The sequence below is a fragment of the Biomphalaria glabrata genome, chromosome 1, assembly GCF_947242115.1.
Source record: "Biomphalaria glabrata chromosome 1, xgBioGlab47.1, whole genome shotgun sequence".
Lineage (NCBI taxonomy): Eukaryota > Metazoa > Mollusca > Gastropoda > Planorbidae > Biomphalaria > Biomphalaria glabrata.
Genome location: NC_074711.1, coordinates 8,091,075 through 8,113,506, shown reverse-complemented (window position 1 = coordinate 8,113,506; position 22,432 = coordinate 8,091,075). Strand labels below are relative to the sequence as shown.

The window sequence follows — 22,432 nt, the reverse complement described above, 5'->3', positions numbered from 1 at the left end:
AGAACATTCTATGAGATCACTGTTTTACAATAGTGAAGGTTTGTTATACATACTTACAAAAAAAAAACGTAAGTCGTTCTAAAGGAAATAAATGTTTATTTTTTTTAGTATAAATAAACTACATTACAAACTCGAATATTTATATTATTTATAAGATATAGAACATAACAAAAAGGTACACTTCTAAGAGCAAAATTTCATTTTGTTTATAATATTCCAAGAATCAAAGAAACGTCTGTGTTGTGTACTTATTGTAGTATGAATTAGAAATGGTGCAAAGGGGTGTTTAAAGGGTAAGCTAAGAAGCCGAAAATGAAGGAAGATAAACTAATGGTGTAACAGTGTTTAGTTATTAAATTAAGATTACAGTAATTATAAAACTATTATTTTATGTTTGGTGCTAATTTTACCCCCCCCTCCCCCTCTTTTCATCGGGTTTAAAGCTAAAAAATACCTTTTCAAATTAAAAAAAAGCAAATTTCACACTCAAAATTCTATGAACATAGCAAGGCCAAGGGCGTCGCCTGAGGTTTGCGGGACATGTTCTCCGACAAAATGAGTTACGCATAATAAGTGTTGCGATGACATGTGGGTCATTAAGAGGAAAGCGCAAACAGGGACATCCTTGAACAACTTGGCGCCACACTTTCATGGAGGTCCTCAGAGCAGGTGAGAAGAGGCTTTAGACATTGCCAGTGACAGATTTTTGTGGAAGCAGCTTGCCGCCCAATGCACCGAACGACGCGGAAGGATCTAAGTCAGGAACAATAGCACATAAGGTTTTGAAAAAAAAAAAAACAATTTTTTACAGCAGGATAATGCACTGTGATACCTCAGAATATACATTTTGTTAGCTTTCTCTACCAGAAATAGTGCTTGGCGGCGGGGCTCCGCCCCGAGCTGGGGGAGCTCGCAGCGCTCCCCAAAACCCCCATTGCTGTCAATGGCGGCGAATCTACAATTTCCTACCAACTCCAGGAAGAACATATTCTAGGGTACATTAAAAGTCTTCTGAAAGAATGAAGGGTCAGAATGTAATAAAGATTAATTATGTACACACACGCAGCACACACACACACACACATATATATATATACATATACATATATATATATATATATATATATATATATATATTGCGGGGGCGCCCTTACCCCGAAAAATAAAACGGGCTACGCCCATGGTACGGGTCAATGTTTGAAAATAGCAACCGCAAATCTTCTCGAGCACTAATTTCTAGTCGGCTTCTCTAATTTGATATGAGGTTTATAATGATTATGCACCCATGCTCTACCTAAATAAGATGCATAATACAGGCTATAAAATTGTAAAAATTGTGGTGGACGAGCATCTGATCGGTGTACTTGTCTTGGGATATTTTTATAAGCTGCTCCTGTATTAGAATGGTTTCATCTGTGATTGGGATCTGGGTTTGTCCACGCGCAACAGGGCTCTTTACCCAGTCGGGAATATCCAAGTAAAGAATGACTTCAAATCTTGAGTTTAATTCGTCGTAGAATAGTACGCAATAGATATTTAACAGTAGTGAGGGGCGAATGGATTAGTATTCAAGTTATCCGATCGGAGAGACTGGTTGTAAACAAAGACGTTATTTTAATTCTATACAATGTTCATCTTTTTGTGGACCCTTAAGCTCGTTTCAGGGGTCCACGGACCACAGTTTTGAGAACTACTATTCAAAGCAGATTATTATTATTATTATAGCTTTTATATAGCGCTACTTTGATGCTTATAGCATGCTCAGAGCGCTTTTGGTCCAATCTCATTTGTGGACCAGTGGGGGGGAGGGGGTATCTAGGAGTTGGTTTTCCGTTTTGTGTGTGTGTATGTGTGTGTGTGAAATAAACTGTATTTCAGAATCAGAATGTTTATAATATTCACGAGATACAGAACATAATAAGAAAGTAAAATTCAAAGCACAAAATTTATATTTGGATTATAATGTTCTATACATCAAATAAACGTCTGCTTTCTCGGTCCACCTAAAAAGAAAGAAGCGAAACGAAAGTTATTAATTATTGTAGAGTCCATGTTTTGAACAATAGATTTGTACATCAAAAACAACGGGAAACTAAGATCCCATGTTCAAATTCTTGTCTCTCTTTCTAGCTATTAGACCAGTGTTTCCCAAACTGTGTTCCGCGGAACCCTAGTGTTCCGCGAGGACTGAAATGTGTTCTACAAACTACTGGAATAATTAACAAGTATGTCGCCAAGTGAATTAATCTCTCAAAAAAAAAAAAGGCAGTGTTCCGCTAAATACTGAGAATGTGCGAAGTGTTCCGTTAAGGAAAAAAGTTTGGGAACCACTGTATAAGACATTTCATTGAATTGTTTTTGTTTAATTATTATGTAAGAAAAACTGAATAATGTAATGAAAAACTAAAGCGTATTTCTTGGATCAAGCAATGAATGTTTGATTTTAGAGGGTTTAAAACACGTAAAATCTAAAAAAAACTACTTTGTTAAAGACAAAGGTTCTATAAGAGAAAAAAGTGCAAATTTACTGCTCAATCTCTCAATACTGCACGATTTATTTCCCATTTTTAAATATAAAAAAACAATTAATTAATTACTACTAATTAATTTAAAAAAAAATTGAATTCATGTGTTGTCATTGACAATAAGTTATAGTGCAAAGTTTCAACGTGCTCCGAGAACGGGAAGTTGGAGAAAGAACTGCTTCAAAATTGTTGCCAGACAGTCAGTTAAATATAAGCTTTACAAAATGAAACAATGAGGAAACGTTTTTTTTTTACATTAGCCGTGAACTTTCATTGTAAGAAATACACTCATTCACGGGCTAAATAAAGTGTTAGGTTGATCGTTCGAATGTGGCCCGTTTATTAAATACAAAAGAACGGGGTGTTCCGGCCATAACGAACAGTATAAAGTCTAGGAACAAATTAACGGGCGCCGCCGGTGCGTACTGCTAATAAATATTTTTACCTTATTAAAAAAAAGCTTAAGAAACATTAGAGCGTTTTCAAAAAGACTTAAATGAAATGTTCTTGTTGCTACTTACCGCAAAACCGTAGCGTGAAATAAACGAGGGCGTTACGGGTATGGCAGCTCCACCTGCTTCATCGTACGTGTTACACCTATCAAAAGGCGGTCTACATGAAAACACAAAATCACTGTTTAGAATTAAATTCAAATTATTTTTTTATTTTACAAAACCTCTAAACCTCTATTCAAGTCACAACGTCATGGGGGAACCTTAAATCTTCTGGGTGGTTTAGTGGAACACAGACACGGATCTCAAGAACGACTTTAACAAATTTCCTAGAGTAAAACACAATAAAACAGTTGGTGTATATCGCTGACAAACAAATTACTATCTCGTTGGCTACTTTAGGAAAACGCTAGTTTGACAGTTATAATAATATAATTTTTCAAAGTAAAAAAAAAAGAAGATACATTTAGTATAATAAACTGCAGTAAATGTATACATACGCTTAACCAGGGTAAAGGGGAAAAAAAGGGGGGGGGAATGGCTCGTGGTAAGAAATGTTCATTGTTATTTTTTACATCTAATATTCATGAGTTATTAAGAAACAAACAATCGCTCTATAAAATGTACAAAGATGGTATTGTCTAAGTGTTATTTTTCTTTAAAATTGCATTTAGCTTAAGAAGAAAGCTGGTAGCACTTATTCAATCAGAAGTTAATTTTTAGCAATAACTTTAAAAAAATGTTTATTGCATTCTAGAAACGTTTTGTCACGTGGTATGCGCTCTGAACTCTTAATTCGAACACTGCCTGCTGCCATCCCTTGCTGTCCTAATGCCATCCTCTGATGTCCTGCTGCCATCCCCTGATGTCCTGCTGTCATCCCCTGCTGTCCTGCTGTCATCCCCTGCTGTCCTGCTGCCATCCCCTGATGTCCTGCTGTCATACCCTGCTGTTCTGCTGCCATCCGTTGCTGTCCTGGTGCCATCCCCTGCTGTCCTGGTGCCATCCCCTGATGTCCTGCTGCCATCCCTTGCTGTCCTGCTGCCATCCCTTGCTGTCCTGCTGCCATCCCTTGCTGCCCTGCTGCCATCCCTTGCTGTCCTGCTGCCATCCCCTGCTGTTCTGCTGCCATCCCTTGCTGTCCTGCTGCCATCCCTTGCTGTCCTGCTGACATCCCTTGCTGTCCTGCTGACATTCCCTGCTGTCAAGTCAGTGCTGTTTCTTCAAATGTTAAGATAGAGTTAATTGGAGAAAAAGACCCGCAAGACTTTCCTGGCAAATGAAACTAAAATACTCCACACGCCCTTCAAAAAGGTGTGTCAAGTATTTTAGTTCAAATTTCTTTTAAAAAAGAGTAAAAATAAAGATGGAGGTAAATAAAAGTGACATAAAGAAAGAGAGAGAAAGAGAGGGGGAGGGGGTTGATTTAAGGTTATTTGCTTTAATAAAATGTCACACAAAAAATATCTTTTTTTTAAACTTTATAAACCTTTGGGAAATTAATGGAAGAAACAGATGACGGTCTAAACTTAATGCCTGCAATGAATGAATTACGACTGGAAAGTTAGATTAATATCTATAGCTCTTCAATGATATTAATGTTTCTATCTCTTTGTAATACTTACATGTAGACATGAAGAGAAACAGAGTGGGCATGATGTTTGTTTTTCATTTGATGACAGGCTCCTGTGTCTAATTAGAATTTAAATTGCAGTTTAATTTTTCTAGTGAAAACCGAACAAACGAAAATCACACCAATTGACAATCATTATAGATTTAGTTTATTCATTATGCATTAAGACTAAATGTGCATAGCGGCTAACGAGGGTTTCTTGTGGCCAGCACAACAATCAACCGTCTTTAAATCCCATTAGAGTTGTGTGGACCCGAGGCTTAAAATGCCAAAATTTAGCATCAAAGTTTTCCCCCGGATACGAACTCTACACCCCTTAGTTTGAAAGCCAGGCGCTCTGCAACTGTGGCACATCCACTGTTAAGCGCTTCCGCTGTGTCAAGTACTTGAAATACAAACAAACCCAACTGGAGGTAACACTGAATGCAGAAACTGATAACACCAGCGAAAGGCCGAACAATCAATAAAGGTAGTCGACTCAGCTGATGAACATCAAACACGTTTAATAATTATGAAGGGAACCGTCGAATGTCATCAACTTCTAGCTGTTTCTAAATACTTCTTCTTTCTTTGTTTTTATGGCAAGCGTCTTGTTTATGTCGACTCCTATTTCGTTCTTCCTTTTTTTAAAAGATTTATTACGTCATCGTCACTAAGTAAAAACTTCCCCCCTTATTTCCGGAACAAAAAACTAATTCCTAATCGTGTCATAACACCACACTATGGATAATCTGTGGGTTAATGCAATATTCCTCTTAAATCTTTTAAAGTCTTTTCTAACATGTTTAAAAAAAATGTGTTGTTTTAGTGAATGTGTACAAAATATGTAAACTTGTATTTCAAAAGCGAAAAGCGTAAGGTTTTAATGTACAGATTTTGCATCTGCCATGGCTCAAGTCAAATAAAAAAAAATATGTATATAAGTTTGAAAAACACCAAATAACTCTCTTCTGGCTACACTTAGTGAAGTTTCGTACTTTCGTTTTTGCAACGTCTTTCATCAAGTCTGAATTGTCTATAGAGTTAGCAATTGTATGCTCAACTGTTATTTATACCAGTTTTAGATCTATATAGAGACAGCTTGCCGCGCAATGCACCGAACGGCACTGTAGGATCTATGTCAAAGAAAGATATTAATGCTAAGCCATTCTATCAATCGTGCAAGTAGTTAAGTCATTAAAAAATCAGATTAGGCGTTAAAAATCTACGTTTAGAACACGCAATAGTTTCACTCACAGTTGCATAAAAGTCAAAGCGATGCGCAGTGCAATGACCAATTTTGCGAAAGAATCTCGCAAGATGTGCTCAGACATGAATTGCAAAAAGTTTGGGAAAGAATCTCGCAAGATGTGCTCAGACATGAATTGCAAAAAGTCAAGACCGCACGTGTTTCGTGGAAATAAATTTGCTAAATTTTACATTTCGATACTTCATCGTCAGCGACACCACCAACTCAACATATTTCTTTAGTTGACATGTCGCTTTTATAGTCGCAACATCCTCAAAAATTTTCAGAGAATAAATACATTAGTTTTAATTTATCTAGTTTTCAGTTCTATGGGAAAAGTACTAACAAACCGATGAACTAGCTAAAATGTCACTATGCAGGACTGGAAATAAATATGAATAAATTTAGTTTTAAAACAAAACAGAATATAGCGTTTCGAAATATGTATAACTTTCAACTTCAATATAAATGTATGTCGAAGCAAAAGTTAAAAATAATCTGGACTAATTTTAAAGAAACATAACCCACTAGAATACACGTCCTGCAGTCACTCGACTCGTTGTTCTCCCTTTAACTTTGACAGATATTTTCATAAGCTTGTTTCATCAAAATCTCTTCGCCCTATATAACCTATCCAGCCGTCCACCTGTGCTAGTGGTGTGACATTTTACGTCTCGAGAGATCATGTTTTCCCTTTGCAACTTCTTGTGTGACTAAAGAGACCAATCCTTGATGCACAGCTGCAGTCACAGGTTGGGCATATATAATCACCAGGCGCCGTTGCATTTTCATTCTTTTTTCAACTACTGATGTGTATGGCATCTGCAATCCGGGATCCTTTCTTTATGCTCGCTCTCCCATGTGGCTCTTTCCAGTGCTACTTTTTTTTTCAGCTGTTAGTGTCGATTTTAAAGAGCTTCATGTCACGTTTGCAACATCCATATACCGTAAAAGTGGACGACCTGCCTTCTGTTAGTGGTTCAATCAGAAACACGCTAATACAGTCCATTAATCAATACATAAAAACACTGTAACTGACCGGTCATTTGACACACTTGACCCTCCTTGTATACACTATCAGCAATGTGACGTCCGTCTCGGAAATGAGTTTCTTCTAATAAGCCAAGTATAACCTAAGTAAAAAAAAGTAAACCAAATTTGTGTATTATAGCATTATATATATATTCGTTACTTAACACATTTCTAGTATGTGCTGATTCTGTATTTGTAACCATAGCTATATATTGCATAGAACAATGTTTCCCAAACTTATCCCTTAACGGAACACTCGCACATTCCGAGTATTTAGCGAAACACTTTGCTTATTTGTAATTTAGAGTCATTAAGTCACGTGGTAACCTATTAGTAAATTCGTCCAAAAGTTCGTGGCCTCGCGGAACACCAGGGTTCCGCGGAGCTCTGTTAGGGAAACACTGGCTTAGAAGATAAAATGAGCCAAAGACAATTAGAGATATTACAGCTGAACACTGATTTTAGCACTTGATATATTTCTCGGTTTAAAGATTAGTTGTTTATGAATGTGTATTTCATAATGTAGGCTACTTGTACTAGATCCTGCATTCTCCTGATTGAACGGCATTTTTCTCTAGTGTCATGCGCGCGTGACGTTTTTTTTGTATTTAATATCTTTTTTTAGCGTATAGGAAGTAGATTATTTTAGGTGCGTTTTGTTGTCTAGAATATTGTGTATGTGTGTGTTTACGTCACGCGTGGTCGAGAGGCTACCTTAAAGGGGGCTCGAGGTTCGACACCCGACTCGGGCAGAGTTGCGTTTACTGAGCGCCTAAAGGCAGCACGGAAAACCAAGTCCTAGATACCCCCTCCCCCCCACTGGTCCAGAAATGAGATAGGACCAAAGCGCTCTGAGAATGCTATAAGCATGAAAGTAGCGCTATATAAAAGCTATAATAATAATCCTTAGTTCCCGCAGGAGAGAGAGAGAGAGCTTCTATTGTTGGCTGGTTAGCTAGTTTTCTGTTTACCTGTTGTAACGTTACGTAAGTACATAGTTTTATTAAGGAGGATGATCTTTCGCTACGGGTGTCGCTATTGAAGAGTTCTTTGGTGTAGCGGCATCGCTAGGTCTAGATTTTCATTTCGTTTCAGGATGTTAGGCTTGGGCTATGGAAAAGATTGTCGCCTTTCCGCCCTTGGAGCCGATCGTAGCTATCGTTGTTGATGTGTAGGAAGTTGTTGGTCTGTAGGGCGTTGCGAGCCCTAATTGATTGTGGCACCGCATGTTAAGGTGTGCTCTATCTATTGTAAATAACTTGATTATGTGTATTTGCTTTTGTAAACACCATTAAGACTTCATCATTTTTATCCTAATACTTTATCTGTTCATTAAATTGATAAACTTCCGCTTGGGTTGTTAACTAATGTAAGATCACTTAGTGTTCGCATTAATAGTGTTCGTGTTGAGCAGTTGCCGTTTACTTACTAACTGTTTAGTTGACTAACATTTAGTTCTTTATGTTATTAACTTTTTGGTTCTTGCTTTATACCGTTCATGGTGGGGATGCGGGACTTTAATATCATACCCTATCTAAGCAAATAACCCACCTGACATCCAGGTCCTTGGAGAGGAAGGACATATGATAATAAAGTTATTTTGTTGTAAGTAGGTGTAGTCAGATGCTGGACTTGTAATTTGTTCTTGAAACTATTATTCAAATGTGTACTACGTGTTTATGGCTGGATTAATTGTCAAGTGATTTATTTTGTCCAATAAACTTATTGTCTGTTGACGGGTGTGTTACTCGGTGTATATTAATATTTGTTGTAATGGTCCAGACACAGCCTAAAGTCTACGACATTTGCTTCAGCATTCACGTTAATATATGATACAATTAATCTAAGGTCAACATATCAGAGCCTTTCCAAATACACAAATGCTACACCCACACCCCCCATATAGTTTTACACAATCATTACTACTTTTACAAATATATATTTTTTAAAAAATAAATTACATGAAGAGTAGGTGACAAAACAAAAGGGAATTTTAAAATATCAATAAGTAGCATATAAAATTTACATATAAAATTAAACATACACATTCTACAGATAGCCACTTTACCTTGAAATAGCAATTAGATTGGCCGTGGTCGTGTATTTTATTTTGAAAACCTGGTTTCCACACACTCAAAGTGAGACGACACACTTCAGGTTCATCAAAAATGAGATTTCGGCTGCACCTTTAAATATAAAAGTCTGTCAACTAAACTATGAAGCAATGCAGTCGAATCAGGTTAATCGGATCACATCTTTCTAGTCTTAAAAACTGTCTGCCCTGTTAACTGGATTCGACGGTATAATTTATTTTTCGAAAATTTAGGATGGATCCGTATAAGCGGCTGGAACTATTAGCCGGTGTATTGATTAATAGGATTTGATTATACATTTGTAATAAACGAATGAATTAATGATTACTACTGCTAGGTTCTGCTGATGTGTTTTATTTAAGTGCAAAAGGCGGTACAGACATTGTAGAAGTACTACTTACCATTAGACAGCTGCCCTGGGTCGGACACCTTTACCATATTGTAACCATCCTAGATTAACGAGACCCTCCTGCCTCAACTTTCTAATTGTAGGCCCAAGATACTCTACTTCTCCTCATGCTAGTGTTAAAGAGGAGGAGGTAAAGCGCTTGGCTTCCGAACCGGGGACCGGGATTCGAATCCTGGTGAAGACTGGTATTTTTTATTTCGGGATCTTCTGGCGCATCTGAGTTCACCCAGCTCTAATGGATATCTGACATTTGTTAGAGAAAAGTAAAGGCGGTTGGTCGTTGTGCTGGCCACATGACATCCTAGTTAGCCGTAGGCCACTGATACAGATGACCTTAACATCATCTGCCCTATAGACCACAAGGTCTGAAAGGGGAACTTAACTCTACATAGTGTTAAAGAGTTCCACATGACCCAATATCTGAGCCTCACGTGGAGGCCAGGAGTGGACAGGTTGTCCGAGGCCATTTTTGGCGCCCGCGGAATCATTTTATAAGTAGTTAAGTACATATTACCAGTTTCGACAATAACGGAGCCTCAGTTATATAATAGTACATTAAAAATGCTTTTTGAAATAAATTACACGAAAGTGTTTAAAGTCACAATTCAAATTAAATCCATGCAGGCATCTTGGACTGTTCCTCATATCACCAAATGAACATTTTTGTATTTGCTAATTAACTCTACAAACAAAGTGTCCTCTTACCCTTTTGAATCTTTTACAAAAGCATACTTTTTGCAATCCTCCAATGAAATCTGGAAATTGGTTAACAGTTCATCAATATCATTTGAACGTTGTTGGACTTTTTCCTTGAGACTCAAAATGAATTCTTGAAGACTTATATTAAATATACAAATAAACACGTCATCTATATAATAAATACTGTTAGAAATGGCTAGAATGCTATGAGATGTAAATATACATGACAAACTAGCATTGTCTTTCAAAGGAACTTTAATTTTAAGCTTACAGCCAATACATTTGGTAGTCAAGCCTGCCTTTATATATCGACTGGTAGTACTGAAATTACCCAAGATTTTTATAATAATCTTTATGAAAAGCCGTAGGATAAAAAAAATGTGATATCACTATAAGGTGAAGAAAGAGGGGGAAAAAAGGACTAATATACTATTACAATACTCAGTTTTAAATTTTTATAAAATTTAGGCTGGGAAAAAAAAAGAATTATTAAATAATTTTTTAGTCTGTCGTACTTTACATTTCAAATACTAGATCTAAATCTAATAAACATGGAATTAAAAAGCAGGTGTCGGATCTTGTGAAAGTTTCACACACAGTAATAATATATAAAGCAGTGGCGTCATTAAGATCGGAGTCACCCTGTGTCAGGGTGTCAACCCCATCCTCCCCGAACACCCCCCCCCCCCCAAAAAAAAAAAAAAAAGAAAGAAAACAATACATCGTTAGCTAATTAGTTTTTACACTGGAAAAAACATTTTAAATGTATTCAAGAGAGGACGAAGAGCCTCGGTAGAGACGCACTCAAAGTTATGCGTATTTATGCAGAGTTATCTCAAGCGATGGAGTTGCAGCTTATCATGATGTTGCATGCCAGATAGGAAAAGCTGAAATCGTCTTTCGAAAATTACGACCTATCTGAACGAGCATGAATACAATAATTGTGTCATCAATGATGACTGAGAAGGATCCTAGGAAAACCATAGCAAGATCATCTTAGAGATATTCTTTCCCGCTAGGGAATTCCCCTTTCCATGGGAGGTGGTGACCGAACGTCGTATGAGATTCGTTGGTCATGTCATCATTCAAGACGAGACAGTATTACCAAAGTCTTAACATGGAAGCCGAAATAAGGAAAGTGTAAACAAGGCCGTCCATCTAAAGCATGGCGTCGCACCTTGTCTGTGGGCTGTGAGGGGTTATGGTAGTCGCCTTAAAAATTAGATCGATCTTTGTGGAGGAAGGGCCTAAGTCTGTTTCTCAAACTTTTACAACTAAAAATGATACGTTCGCCACCCAGTTGGTCTGATAAGAGGTCTGGAGGCAAGCCGTAAGGTTACGAAGCCATGGTCACTAATCATTTTCCTGCATTTCTGACTTTCAGCAACTCTATTTCTTGGCGTTTACAACGCACTAAAATTTTTTTTATATAAATAGGTATTAAACGTGCTTAAGTGTATTTGAATATATATCAGCAGTGACTTACTTTATTTTTAATGAAGTTATCAGAAAAAGTGCATTTCTTTCACTATGTTGTCGTCCCTTGTTGGGTGTCACCGGTACGGTCCCCCGAATCCACTGGTGTAAGGTTACATTAGATCTCAAGCCGGAATTTTAAAAAAAAGTTCTCCTTTCAGACCTTGCGGTTTGTAGGGCAGATGATGTAAAATTCATCTGTTTCTAGAGCCCTAGGTTATTATATAGCCAGCACAACGACCAACCCCTTTTCCTTTTCTCCAACTAATGTCAGGTAACCATTAGAGATGGGTGAACGCAGAAGCGCCCAAAGATCGCTAAATAAAAAAATCGTAGTCTTCACCACGATTTGAACGCGGGATCCTGGTTCGGAAGCCACTGCTCCTCCAAGCCAGAATGTCGATCAAAAATTTAAAAAGTCCATCAAGCTGTATTTTCTAAACATCATCTCTCTCCATTTTTTTTCTTTTAAACACTCTAAAAGTGGACGTTACATTAGCTCTTATATATACATATACAATATATCAATACATTTTTTGAAGTGACTTAAGTTAAATGACGATGACGAAAATTTAATTTACTTTACCTGGCCATTCGGATGAGTGCAAAGCATAGGTCTAACGTACTTCGAGTTCACATTAATTGTAAAGGCAAGTAAAGGCAAGTCAGGTAAATTTTTAAAAGAATAATCGAAACATTTCTTTGGAAATGTGATCCTTCGATTTATAGGAAATTACGTCAGCATTTTTTAAAGGACTATACCATGAGACCGAAATCCTACCTCTTTTAAAACGTTTACTTGCCAGATATCAATATGCCTTTCATATCGAATTCATCTGACCTCGCTGCAGACCATGTAGTTGTCTGACGTTTATCTTCCTTGAAATATAGGCCTCTATCATGTAAGGCAGGGGAGATATTGGAGTTATTGGTTTATTTTTATCGGCCCCATTTCCAGTTAGGAAACATTCACTATGAAATAGTTACAGATAATGAAGTTATTTTTCAGTCTTGAAGACGCCCCACAACACAGAGACAGTATTCGACTGCTCCTTCTCTCTCAAGCTGATTCCTCGAATAAGAGCGTTTCCGGAATTTATACAAGACCACACATAAGCAATGTCTTAGGCAAGGTTGATAAATAATGAATGCAGTATTCCAAATGACCAAGCCAACACAAATGCGGCCTGTATATTTTGCCACATCTAATGCCAACAAAGCGTGGTTCGCGGTGTCTACTTGAGCTGTCTCTTTGTTGTCTGCACCTGCCTTAGGCCAGGGTCCTGAGTTTCGAATGTGTGACCTGCGACCTTCGTAAGAGCTCTCCAGCTGTTTCTTTCAGATCACATCTGCTGCCAACTGCGTTCATCTATTTCGCTTTCGGGGGGGCACCTATGTTACGTTTACCTCCCCTTGTCTAGAAAGATGGGTTTATTTTTGGTATGCGTTCAATTGGAATTGTCTGACCCATCGCAGCTTTGGAATGGTCCAGACAAGTGATACGATCAAATGTAAAAGCATGCAATAACGCTTAGCAAAAACAATTGATACAAACAAAATTTTACCTCATCGCACAAATGTATTATTGTTCTAGATCTATTACAAATTAAATGACATGATCGAAACTACTTGATAAAATTACACTTAAAATAAGCTTTTAAAAAAGTATTTTTTTTTTATTTGGCATGTTTTGATTTTATCGTGCCCCACTGAACGCCCCCATTGCAATGTTCTCAAATACATACACCGGGAATATCGTCATTGATTGCTCTGCCCAGTCGTAAAAAGTTCAAAGCTAGATTTACTTACCTAGACTATTTTACCCACAAGGACCAGAGGACCACATATTATTGTTTGTCACGCCCACTGGCGGATCCAAGGAAGGGGGGTGTAGGGGCGAACGCCCCCACCCACTCGGCCGAAGAAATCACACAATTTGTATACGAATTTAATTAGTTATGTTAATAATATATACTAATTATTTATATTTCAACCTATTTTAGATTATTTGGCCCCCCCCCCTCTAGTATGTTGGCCGATTTGGTGGGATGGGGAGGTGGCGATGGCATTAATCCCGTTGCCCCCATCATAAACTTTCGCGTGGGGGGGGGGCGGTCCAATTTATTTGTAGAAATCACAGCTAGTTAACAGAATCAATTAAATATCTATATAATTAAAACTTGTTATTGATATTTTAACCGATCTTTAAATTATGTCGTTCCCCTGTTAGCCTATTGGGTGGGGTTAGTGACCTTCCCACCTATACCCTATAAGTGGGGCGGGGGGGGGGGCGGTCCTAATTTTATTTAGAAATCATAGTTTGTGAACTAAATTAGTTGAAGTTATTTTTATATTATATCGCTACACTACTGGTGTCTTGGCCGATTCGGTGAGTTAAGGGGGGGGGGAGGGGCGATTGCTTCTACTGCCCTCCCCACTCTAGTCCTCTGAGTGGGGGGGGGCGGCCCTATTTTGATGGAGAAATCATAGTTTGTGAACAAAATTAGTTGAATATCTATATAATATAAACTACGTATTGATATGTGAACCCATTGTATATTATGTCGTACCACACTCTAATCTCAAATTTTATAATTAGTAACTATAAAATGAAAAAGGGTTGTATCAGGTGGGAGGGGCTATACATGAAATCGCCTTCCGCCCATCGGACAAACCAATACTTTTTTCTTTTTGTATTTTAGTAAAGAAATTACAAAATTAAAAAAAAAATGTCACTAATATAATTTATATAGGCTATAAATTACATTCTTACATCGAGTCGCCCCCCCCCCCCCCCGTATTATTTAATGCCAAATGCAATCATTAGCAGAAATGATAAAAAGGAGCGAGGATTAACCGCCTGACATGAAACATGACGTTTTGAAACTGAACAGTCAAAATTGGCGACAGAGTTGATGTACCTGCACACGAATTTTTCTTACTTATTTTAAGAAAGACTTGAAAATTTAGAATTCATACGAAAATAGTTTTCATTATATGAGCAACAATTGAGATGAATTCTGAGCCCAAATATTATTTTCCTAGTCGCCTTTTCCCAACCTTTATTCATACTGATATTTTTCTATAGTAAAAAAATTTGAGACTATAACTCACAATATATATTGGAATCCTAAAAATGCAAAACAAAATTAGAGCAGAATCTTATTGGCCCATATAATTTCTCCTCCCACTTCCGAAATTCTTTGTTTAGAGCTTTGAATTATAGTTCTGTAGCAAAACAAAATTACAAACTTGCCTATTGAACAAAATCTATCGCTTACAAATGACCTTTTAAAAATATTATTTTTCGAAAATTTTTTTTTCGACTGCGATCCTCAAAGCCTTTATTTAAATATGGGGGTCTCTTATCTTTTCAAGGAACAGATCGGTTGTATTTGCAATGTAGTAAGGGCCTGTAAATTCATATTAGAATATTTTTCAAGTAAAAAAATTTCAAAAGGTCCTTTCTGAATAGGATGAATATTGAACTGTAGATGTCAGGAGAATGCGTTTCGGCTATAAAGAATGGAAGAAAACGCTATTGGCGTCGGAGCTTTGCAAGAGTAAATTCTGTAAGATTACTGTTGTACACAAGTGAAGGTTTGTTACAAAAGTTTTTTTATTTTTTTACATGGCAATAAAAGTAAGTCGTTATAAAGTAAATAAATGTTTATTGTTGTTTTTTTTAGTAAAATAAACTAAATTTCAAGATCGAATGTTTATAATATTCATGTGGTACAGAATAATAATAAGAAGAAAGTACACGTCTAAGAGAAAAATTGTATTTTGATTATAATATTCCAAGAATCAGATAAACTTCTTTGTTACTTGCGCGTCGTGGAATGATTGTGGAATGGTGCGAATGCGTGTTGAAAGAAGGAAACTGGAAACCGAAACTAGAGGAATATAAACAAAGAATGTTTACAGTGTTTTGTTATTAAATAAAGATTACATTGTTTATAAAACTATGATTTTGACGTTTGGTGTTGATGTATTTACGCAAGAAAGACATCTGGTCGTAACAGGCTGCTGTTTCGGTCCACCTAGAAAAAAAAAGTGGAAAAAAGTTATAGTTCTGACCATGGTAAGCAATTAATTAATAATAATATATAAGGCTTGTCTTCGAGTCTGAAGATTAATGAGGAATGCAGTATTTCCCGTGGCTACTCAGCCCCAGCTGTGACCTACTTGTTTTGCCACAATTTTTACAAGCATAACATTGTCCGCCGGTGGTCGATTAAGATTTTCTTTTCGCCGGCTGCGGATTTTCTTCAGGTCTTAAAGGTGTATCCCGCGGCCTTTTGTGATTGACTTCCACCTGTCTCGTTTTGAAGCTGCATGTAACCAGGTGCTCTTTTCTATGTCAGCTAAGTTGGCGCCTAAGCTGATATTTGAAGCGTTTCTGTGGGGCACCTCTGTTACGTTAACCACCCTTAGCTCCCTAAAAAAGACTGCTTTAGGCAGTCCCACATACGTCCTGTTTTCTTTTGAATTATCATGTAAGAAAAACAAAAGGTCGCTTCAGTAAAGATATTGCTTGGATCAAACCATTTGGAGGGTTTAAAATCAGCAAAATGTAAAAAAATACTTACAAAAAAAAAACTTATATTATGAGAAAGAAATGCATATCTACTGCCACATTTCTCAATACTGCAAGAAGGATTTTTCATTTTCTATATAAACAAAATTAATTATCAATAAATGATTACGTTATTAGAAAACATTTTAAAAAACTGATTCATGTGATGTCATTGCACAAAGTTTGCACTGATCCGAGAATGGGAAGTGAGATGACATGTACAACATGTTTGCCTGACAGTGTGAGTTCATTTACAATTTTGTTTTGGATCAAGGACGTCTTCTAAAATCTATAAATAGTTTCACTCCACTATCTGATGGTAAATTCGTAGTGCTATAGTAATATACTTTTGTCGCTTAAGTTAAAAAAAAATATAGCTTGAGAAATATTAGAGTTTTCTTCGAAAAGACTCAATTGACATGTTCTTGTTGCTACTTACCGCAAACCCGTAGCGTGAAATAAACGAGGGCGTTACGGGTATAGCAGCTCCACCTGGTTCAGCATACGTGTTGCAGCTATCAAAAGGCGGTCTACATGAAAACACAAAAGGAATCTTTAGAAAACAATTCAAATATAGATTTCTAAAAACAGTTTTAACCTTAGAAGACAGTTGACAGCAGTTATTTAAGCAGAAGTCAATGTTTTTTTCTCACTAAATTTTTAATACATTCCAGAAACACTTCTTCATGTAGTGTGCCCTTTGAACTCTGCTGCATTGATGTCCTCCCCTTGTGTCCTGAAGGGGTTTGGACAAGCACTTCAAGCCAATGCATTTCCGAATGTCTAGCTTAATTAAGGCTTCATAAAATAAAATAAAGTAAAATAGAAAAAGAGAATCGCAAGACTTTTGGGCAACAGACATTAAACTATTTCACTTTAAAATGGTTTGAAAATAAAAGAAATGTAACGATAGATGAAGTGACCAACACTCTCTAGCACAGAATGTGTACATTAAAGTTTAGAAGGTAGATTTATATATGTAGCTCATTACTAATTCTTTCTTTGGAATACTTACATATAGACATGAAGAGAAACTGAGAAGGCATCCATATTGTTTAGCATTTGATGACAGGTACCTATGTCTAATTAGAGTTAATATTAAAATTTGATTTATTAGAAATGAAATCAATACAGAACAATTTAAAATCACAGTATTAACACCGACAAACGAAATTATCCGCCCACGTTTACTGATGTTTACATTAGAAAGACCTACACATAGTCCATAAATAAATAAATAGGCTATATACATTATAAACACTGCATGTAACTGACCTACTATTGAACACACTTCCCCTTGTCTGTATTCCATATTAGCAATATGACCGTCGCCATGGTAATGATTTTCTTCTAATATGCCACGTAGAACCTAGGTAGGCAAGTAATTGTATGAGTTAGTTCTCTATTAAGTTGGTAATTATAATAGATACCTGGAATGGGAGGTAACAAAACATAAGGGTAGTTTAAAACTCCAATAAGAAGTATACATAATTTGCATATAAAAGTAACATATAGAATTTTACTTATATACGATCTAGTTATAGATAATTAGATATCATCCACTTTACCTTGAAGTAACACTTAGATTGGCCGTGATCATGCATGTCATTTTGAGTTTTGGGTCTCCATACACTCAATGTGAGACGGAACAAGTCAGGTTCATCGAAGATCAGATTTCTATTGCACCTTTGAAAAATGAAAGTCTGTCAGCTTCACTTCTAAACAATGCTATCGAATCATTTTAATCGGATCACATCGGAACTCGATCTTTTCGGCCTTAGTAGCTTATGTATAACGGTTCCTTCATTTAACTGTTTCTTTGTTTCTGGTTGTGTGATTTATCTTCAGATCTTGAAGCTAGATGCGTATAATTGTGCCAATGCATTTTAAACGCTGTTGCTAAACCCAACGTAACAAATTCACCGCAAATGACTAATGTCATTTAATACAGATTGGGCCACAGCTAAGTTTCTGGCTAAAAGTTGTCGCCGTAGAAGCTCTATGCCAGGGGTTCTCAACCTGTGGTTCGCGACCCCTTGGAGGTCGAATGACGATTTGCCGGGGGTCGCCTACGACTATCGAAAATATGGATTTTATTTGTCTATTCTAACGTGTAAAATATGATATTGTATAAAGTTTTTCCATTGAAAGTTGTTGGTTTTTTTTGTTGGGGGGGGGGGGGGGCGGGGGTATTCAAGGATAGATAACTAAATAAGAATTATATCAAACATTTTAATTATCGCAACATTTGTATTTTCGACAGTTTCATTTTGTGTAATTTTATAGCAAAACATTGTGGAATCATAATAATTATGTCAATGGGAACGTCGTGTCGAAAGTGAAAAGCGATTATAGTTAGTAATATGTTATCGCTTTATGGGCCATGTTTTTATAAAAAGTTAAATAGTTTCATAATGGAACGACTCATAAAAATGATCCTACCACAAAGAACATTAGTAACATCTGCATATACTATGTTGATTTATTTACGGAATGGTTTTACGTAAATAGTGGAAGACCCAGTTCGTCATTTGTAATGAACTTCTATAAGCAGAATCTTCAGATATGCTTTATTGAACTCATGAAGAGCAATGTAGCAAACAAAATTTTCTTTTTAGTGTCAGTTACACAATTCTGAATTTTTATATTTGCAACCTTAACCCGTTTGCCTGTATTGCGTCCTCCTTTTCATTTTCAATAATATATTTTTTTAGAAACATTTTTTTCCAGCCTGTTAATTATCGAGTATGGTTAAATACAGAAAAAGATTTGATTGTGATCTTGCAAAGACTGTCCCAAGAATTCCTAATCTGGTGAAACAGAAACTATTTCACACAGTCACAACAATTGTAGCAATGTAGTTTAGATCTACTTACGACTATTGTCTGAGCTCTTCATGCTTTTCCAATTGTCACATAAGTATTGAACATGAAAAATGGTGGACACCTAAACAAATGTTACTAAATGCACGCCATAAAGTGTTACTAATTTCGAATTTAATTATATAGAGAAATATATCTCAATAATATACGGCATACATATTGTTTTGTGATCAAACATAAAAGTTGAGCAATACATAATAAATATTCACAATCGGATTATGTTTTATACATCAACAGAAGCACAGTTACTTCAGCTTATGAACAAAAACATTTTTTTTTCTGTTGGGAGTCGCCACATAGTTGGAAATAGTAAAAAATGGTCGCCAACGTTAAAAGGTTGAGAACCGCTGCTCTATGTCAACTGTGAATAATCTAAAAAATTCCTACAATATCAATGGTTCTATGACGTTACTATTATGTCGCGTTCAAAGCTTGTCTCCCGTAGTGCGTCGCTAAGCTAAATTATTTCACGACACTGATTTGCCTTATTAACCGAATTCAAATGTAAAATAAGATTCGATTTGGTTCTTTATGATGGATCCTACTAAGTGACTGACTAGAATGTTTACCAGTGAATCAATAAGCAGGATTTGTCTGTACATTGATAATAAACTAATTAAGTAATTGATTTTACTAATGCCAAGTTCTGTCGATGTATGCATAATATATAAGACCATGTGCTGCAAAAGGCATTATGGACAGTGTAGAGGCACTACTGACCATTATCTTATCTTATATAAACAATGGTAAGTATGTCCACGTCAGACACTTTTCCTGTATGGTAGCCATGTTAGGTTAACACAACCCTACTGCCTGAAGTTTTCTGGATTAGGCTCAGGGTACCCTCTTTCGACGCTTCTAATTCTAGTGTGAACACTTCAGCCAGACCCCATTATCTGAGTCACACGTGAAGACCATGTGTTGAACTGGTTGTTTGAGGCTATTTAATACTCATGTAATAGGAAGCATTTGATAGGTAGTGGAGTACTTACAACCTTATGAAACCTTATATAAACATTAGGGGCCTCAAAGCTACTTTGTGAAACCTATAACACGAAGTGTTTAAACACACACACAGAAACGCAAGCTGTTCTCTTACCCTTTTGACTCTCTCACAAAGGCGTACCTAACCCAATCATTGAAATCTATCTGGGATCTGGTTAATATTTCACCAATTTCAGCATTTGGATTTTGTCGTAGATTTTCTTCGAGCTCCCAAATGAGTTCTTGAAGACTAATTTCAAAATAAATATATATTAGGTATCAATCCTTGAGTCTGTAAAAGTTCTTTAAGACTAAAGTGTTAAAATAAATGTATACAAGGTTATCAATCTCTGAAACTTCAAATGAGTTCTTTAAGACTAATATTAAAATAAATGCATACAAGTTATCTATCCCAGAGTATCACAATAAGTTCTTGAAGTTAAATTCTAAAATAAATGTATACCCAAGTTAACTATACCAGAGACCCCAAAGAAGGATTTATATACTTATTAATTTGTACAAAAGTATAGGTCTACAAGTCATCAATTTAAACTGCTGCTAGAATGTCAATCCTACATTCCTAAGAGATACTTTAATTTTACAACAAATAGATTTGGAAATTAAGTCGGCCATTTTAAATAAGAGACCTCTCAACTCTTATCTTATCTTATAAAATACAGACGTTACTTCAAAAAAGAAGACTATTACGTCCTACGCGTAATGAATCTAGTCATGCATGTTAACCAATTACTTTTTGCAAAGTCACTGGTATTTCTGGTTGACTCAGCAACACATCCCATGTTCTAATAGCACTAGGGAAGAAGAAGTATTACAGATTTGTCCTAGCATATGGGACGAGGAATGTGACTATCTATTTGCATAAGAAGTCACAAGTAATCAATACTTAACTCATATATAATATACATGTATATATAAAACATTAACGAACGTAGCCACAGGGAAAATATGAAACTTTATGTTGTACCACAAGAGGCCATCCCCAATGGCGAAAGATACTTATTTTCGAAAGCCAAAAATAATTTAAATAAAAACAAAAAAGACTAGTTTCATCCACTTTACCTTGCCATTTTGATCAGTGAGAGATGGACGTCTAACTTAATGTCGAAGTTGACACTGTGAAGCTAGTGCAGCATTTAGTTTAAAGAATGATCGAAGTATTTCTTTGTAACTGTGATCCTTCGATTTATTGGAAATTACGTCATCATGTTTAAAAGGACTATACCACGAAACCAAAATCCTACCTCTTTTTAAACTTGATACTTGCCTTTTAGATGGGGGTTCTCTCTCTCTCTCTCTCTCCTTCCCTCTTTCTCGCCCTCTCTGTCTATCACCTTTTCTTCTCTGTCTCACTCTTTCTCTCTCTCTGTTCTCTCCCCCATCTCTCTCTTTTTTTCTCTCTCTCTCTCGTTCCCTCTCTCTATGTTTCTGTCTGTCTCTCTTAAGCTATTTAATTTCCGTATAGTAGATATCAAGCTAGACGATGAGACATTAAAGTTATTGGCCTATTTTTTAATCGATCACATTCCCAGTTTGGGATCGTTCATTTTATAATACTAGGAAATACGAAAGATTTTTTTAACGTTGAAGACATTCAGACACACAATTGAAAAAAACAAAACTAGTTGACCCGCGGCGTAGCATACGCTGCTATTTAGTAGGGCCGGCCTTAAGGCACTGAGACCTATGCGACTGCAGTGGGCACCGCACTTTCATAGGCCCCGCCTCTAATTCTAGGTGTAAATTATTAAATGAAACCATTATAACAGATTTATTATTATTATGTTAGAAATGAACGAGTAGTCATTCTCTGGCGCTGCCAGGGTCGAGTTTCGCTAAAGGGAAACAAAATTCATCGTAGTCCCTTTAACAGTTTCCACTGAGGAATTTTCTGGTGATGTGGCAGGTCTGCAGCAGTACCGCCCTCTGACAGGCAACGAAGATGTTCCTAGGAATGTTAAGGGCCTTGAAGGTGTCTGTGAGGTCAGTTGTTATTATCCCCTCGGTTGATATAACAATGGGGTATATTGTTATTTTGGACAATTTCCATAGACGCTTAATCTCCAAGCCTAGGTTCCCATATTTTCTTTGTTTTTCTATCTCAGTTTTTCTTAAATTATGAGACAGTGGTACGGCGATATCGATAATGGTAGCGGTTTTTTCTTTTTTATCGATGAACAGCAGATCCGGGCGATTATTATTATTATGTTAGAAATGAACGAGTAGTCATTCTCTGGCGCTGCCAGGGTCGAGTTTCGCTAAAGAGAAACAAAATTCATCGTAGTCCCTTTAACAGTTTCCACTGAGGAATTTTCTGGTGATGTGGCAGGTCTGCAGCAGTACCGCCCTCTGACAGGCAACGAGGATGTTCCTAGGAATTATTATTATTATTATTATTATTATAGCTTTTATATAGCGCTAC

The 22,432-nt window shown here is 36.5% G+C and overlaps 2 protein-coding genes across 4 annotated transcripts; both read right to left on the bottom strand.

Moving 5' to 3' along the window:
- Positions 1-72: 72 nt before the first annotated feature.
- Positions 73-21,419, bottom strand: LOC106056092 (cysteine dioxygenase 1-like). 3 transcript variants are annotated; one of them, XM_056020114.1, is made up of 7 exons: positions 21,073-21,419; positions 20,108-20,242; positions 17,695-17,812; positions 17,402-17,495; positions 17,142-17,208; positions 16,566-16,656; positions 73-2,003 (listed from the first exon to the last, which is right to left on the bottom strand). In XM_056020114.1, exons 1-7 carry the CDS (start codon positions 21,078-21,080, stop codon positions 1,968-1,970), a joined length of 549 nt encoding a protein of 182 aa, XP_055876089.1. In that variant the 5' UTR covers positions 21,081-21,419; the 3' UTR covers positions 73-1,967. The 3 variants fall into 3 exon arrangements, with proteins under 3 accessions (XP_055876089.1, XP_013068135.2, XP_055876083.1); XM_013212681.2 differs by lacking the exons at positions 16,566-16,656; positions 17,142-17,208; positions 17,402-17,495; ... (1 more) ...; positions 20,108-20,242; positions 21,073-21,419 and adding exons at positions 3,047-3,137; positions 4,603-4,669; positions 6,878-6,971; ... (1 more) ...; positions 10,078-10,209; positions 12,134-12,346 and having other exon boundaries at positions 77-2,003; XM_056020108.1 differs by lacking the exon at positions 73-2,003 and adding an exon at positions 15,204-15,590 and having other exon boundaries at positions 21,073-21,413.
- On the bottom strand, positions 3,144-4,581 carry LOC129924572 (calcium-binding protein P-like). The gene has a single exon (XM_056020137.1). It carries the CDS (start codon positions 4,170-4,172, stop codon positions 3,690-3,692), a length of 483 nt encoding a protein of 160 aa, XP_055876112.1. The 5' UTR covers positions 4,173-4,581; the 3' UTR covers positions 3,144-3,689.
- Positions 21,420-22,432: the final 1,013 nt, after the last annotated feature.

Bases quoted from the DNA above. Each gene is read 5' to 3' on its own strand.
- LOC129924572 (XM_056020137.1), bottom strand. From the start codon at position 4,172: ATGTCAGCAGGACAGCAAGGGATGTCAGCAGGACAGCAAGGGATGGCA.
- LOC106056092 (XM_056020108.1), bottom strand. The intron at 17,813-20,107 runs GTAAGAGAACAG...CATTTTTCAAAG, and splicing joins TTTGTGAGAGAGTCAAAAGG to GTGCAATAGAAATCTGATCT. The intron at 17,209-17,401 runs GTCAGTTACATG...AACTCTAATTAG, and splicing joins GGAAGTGTGTTCAATAGTAG to ACATAGGTACCTGTCATCAA.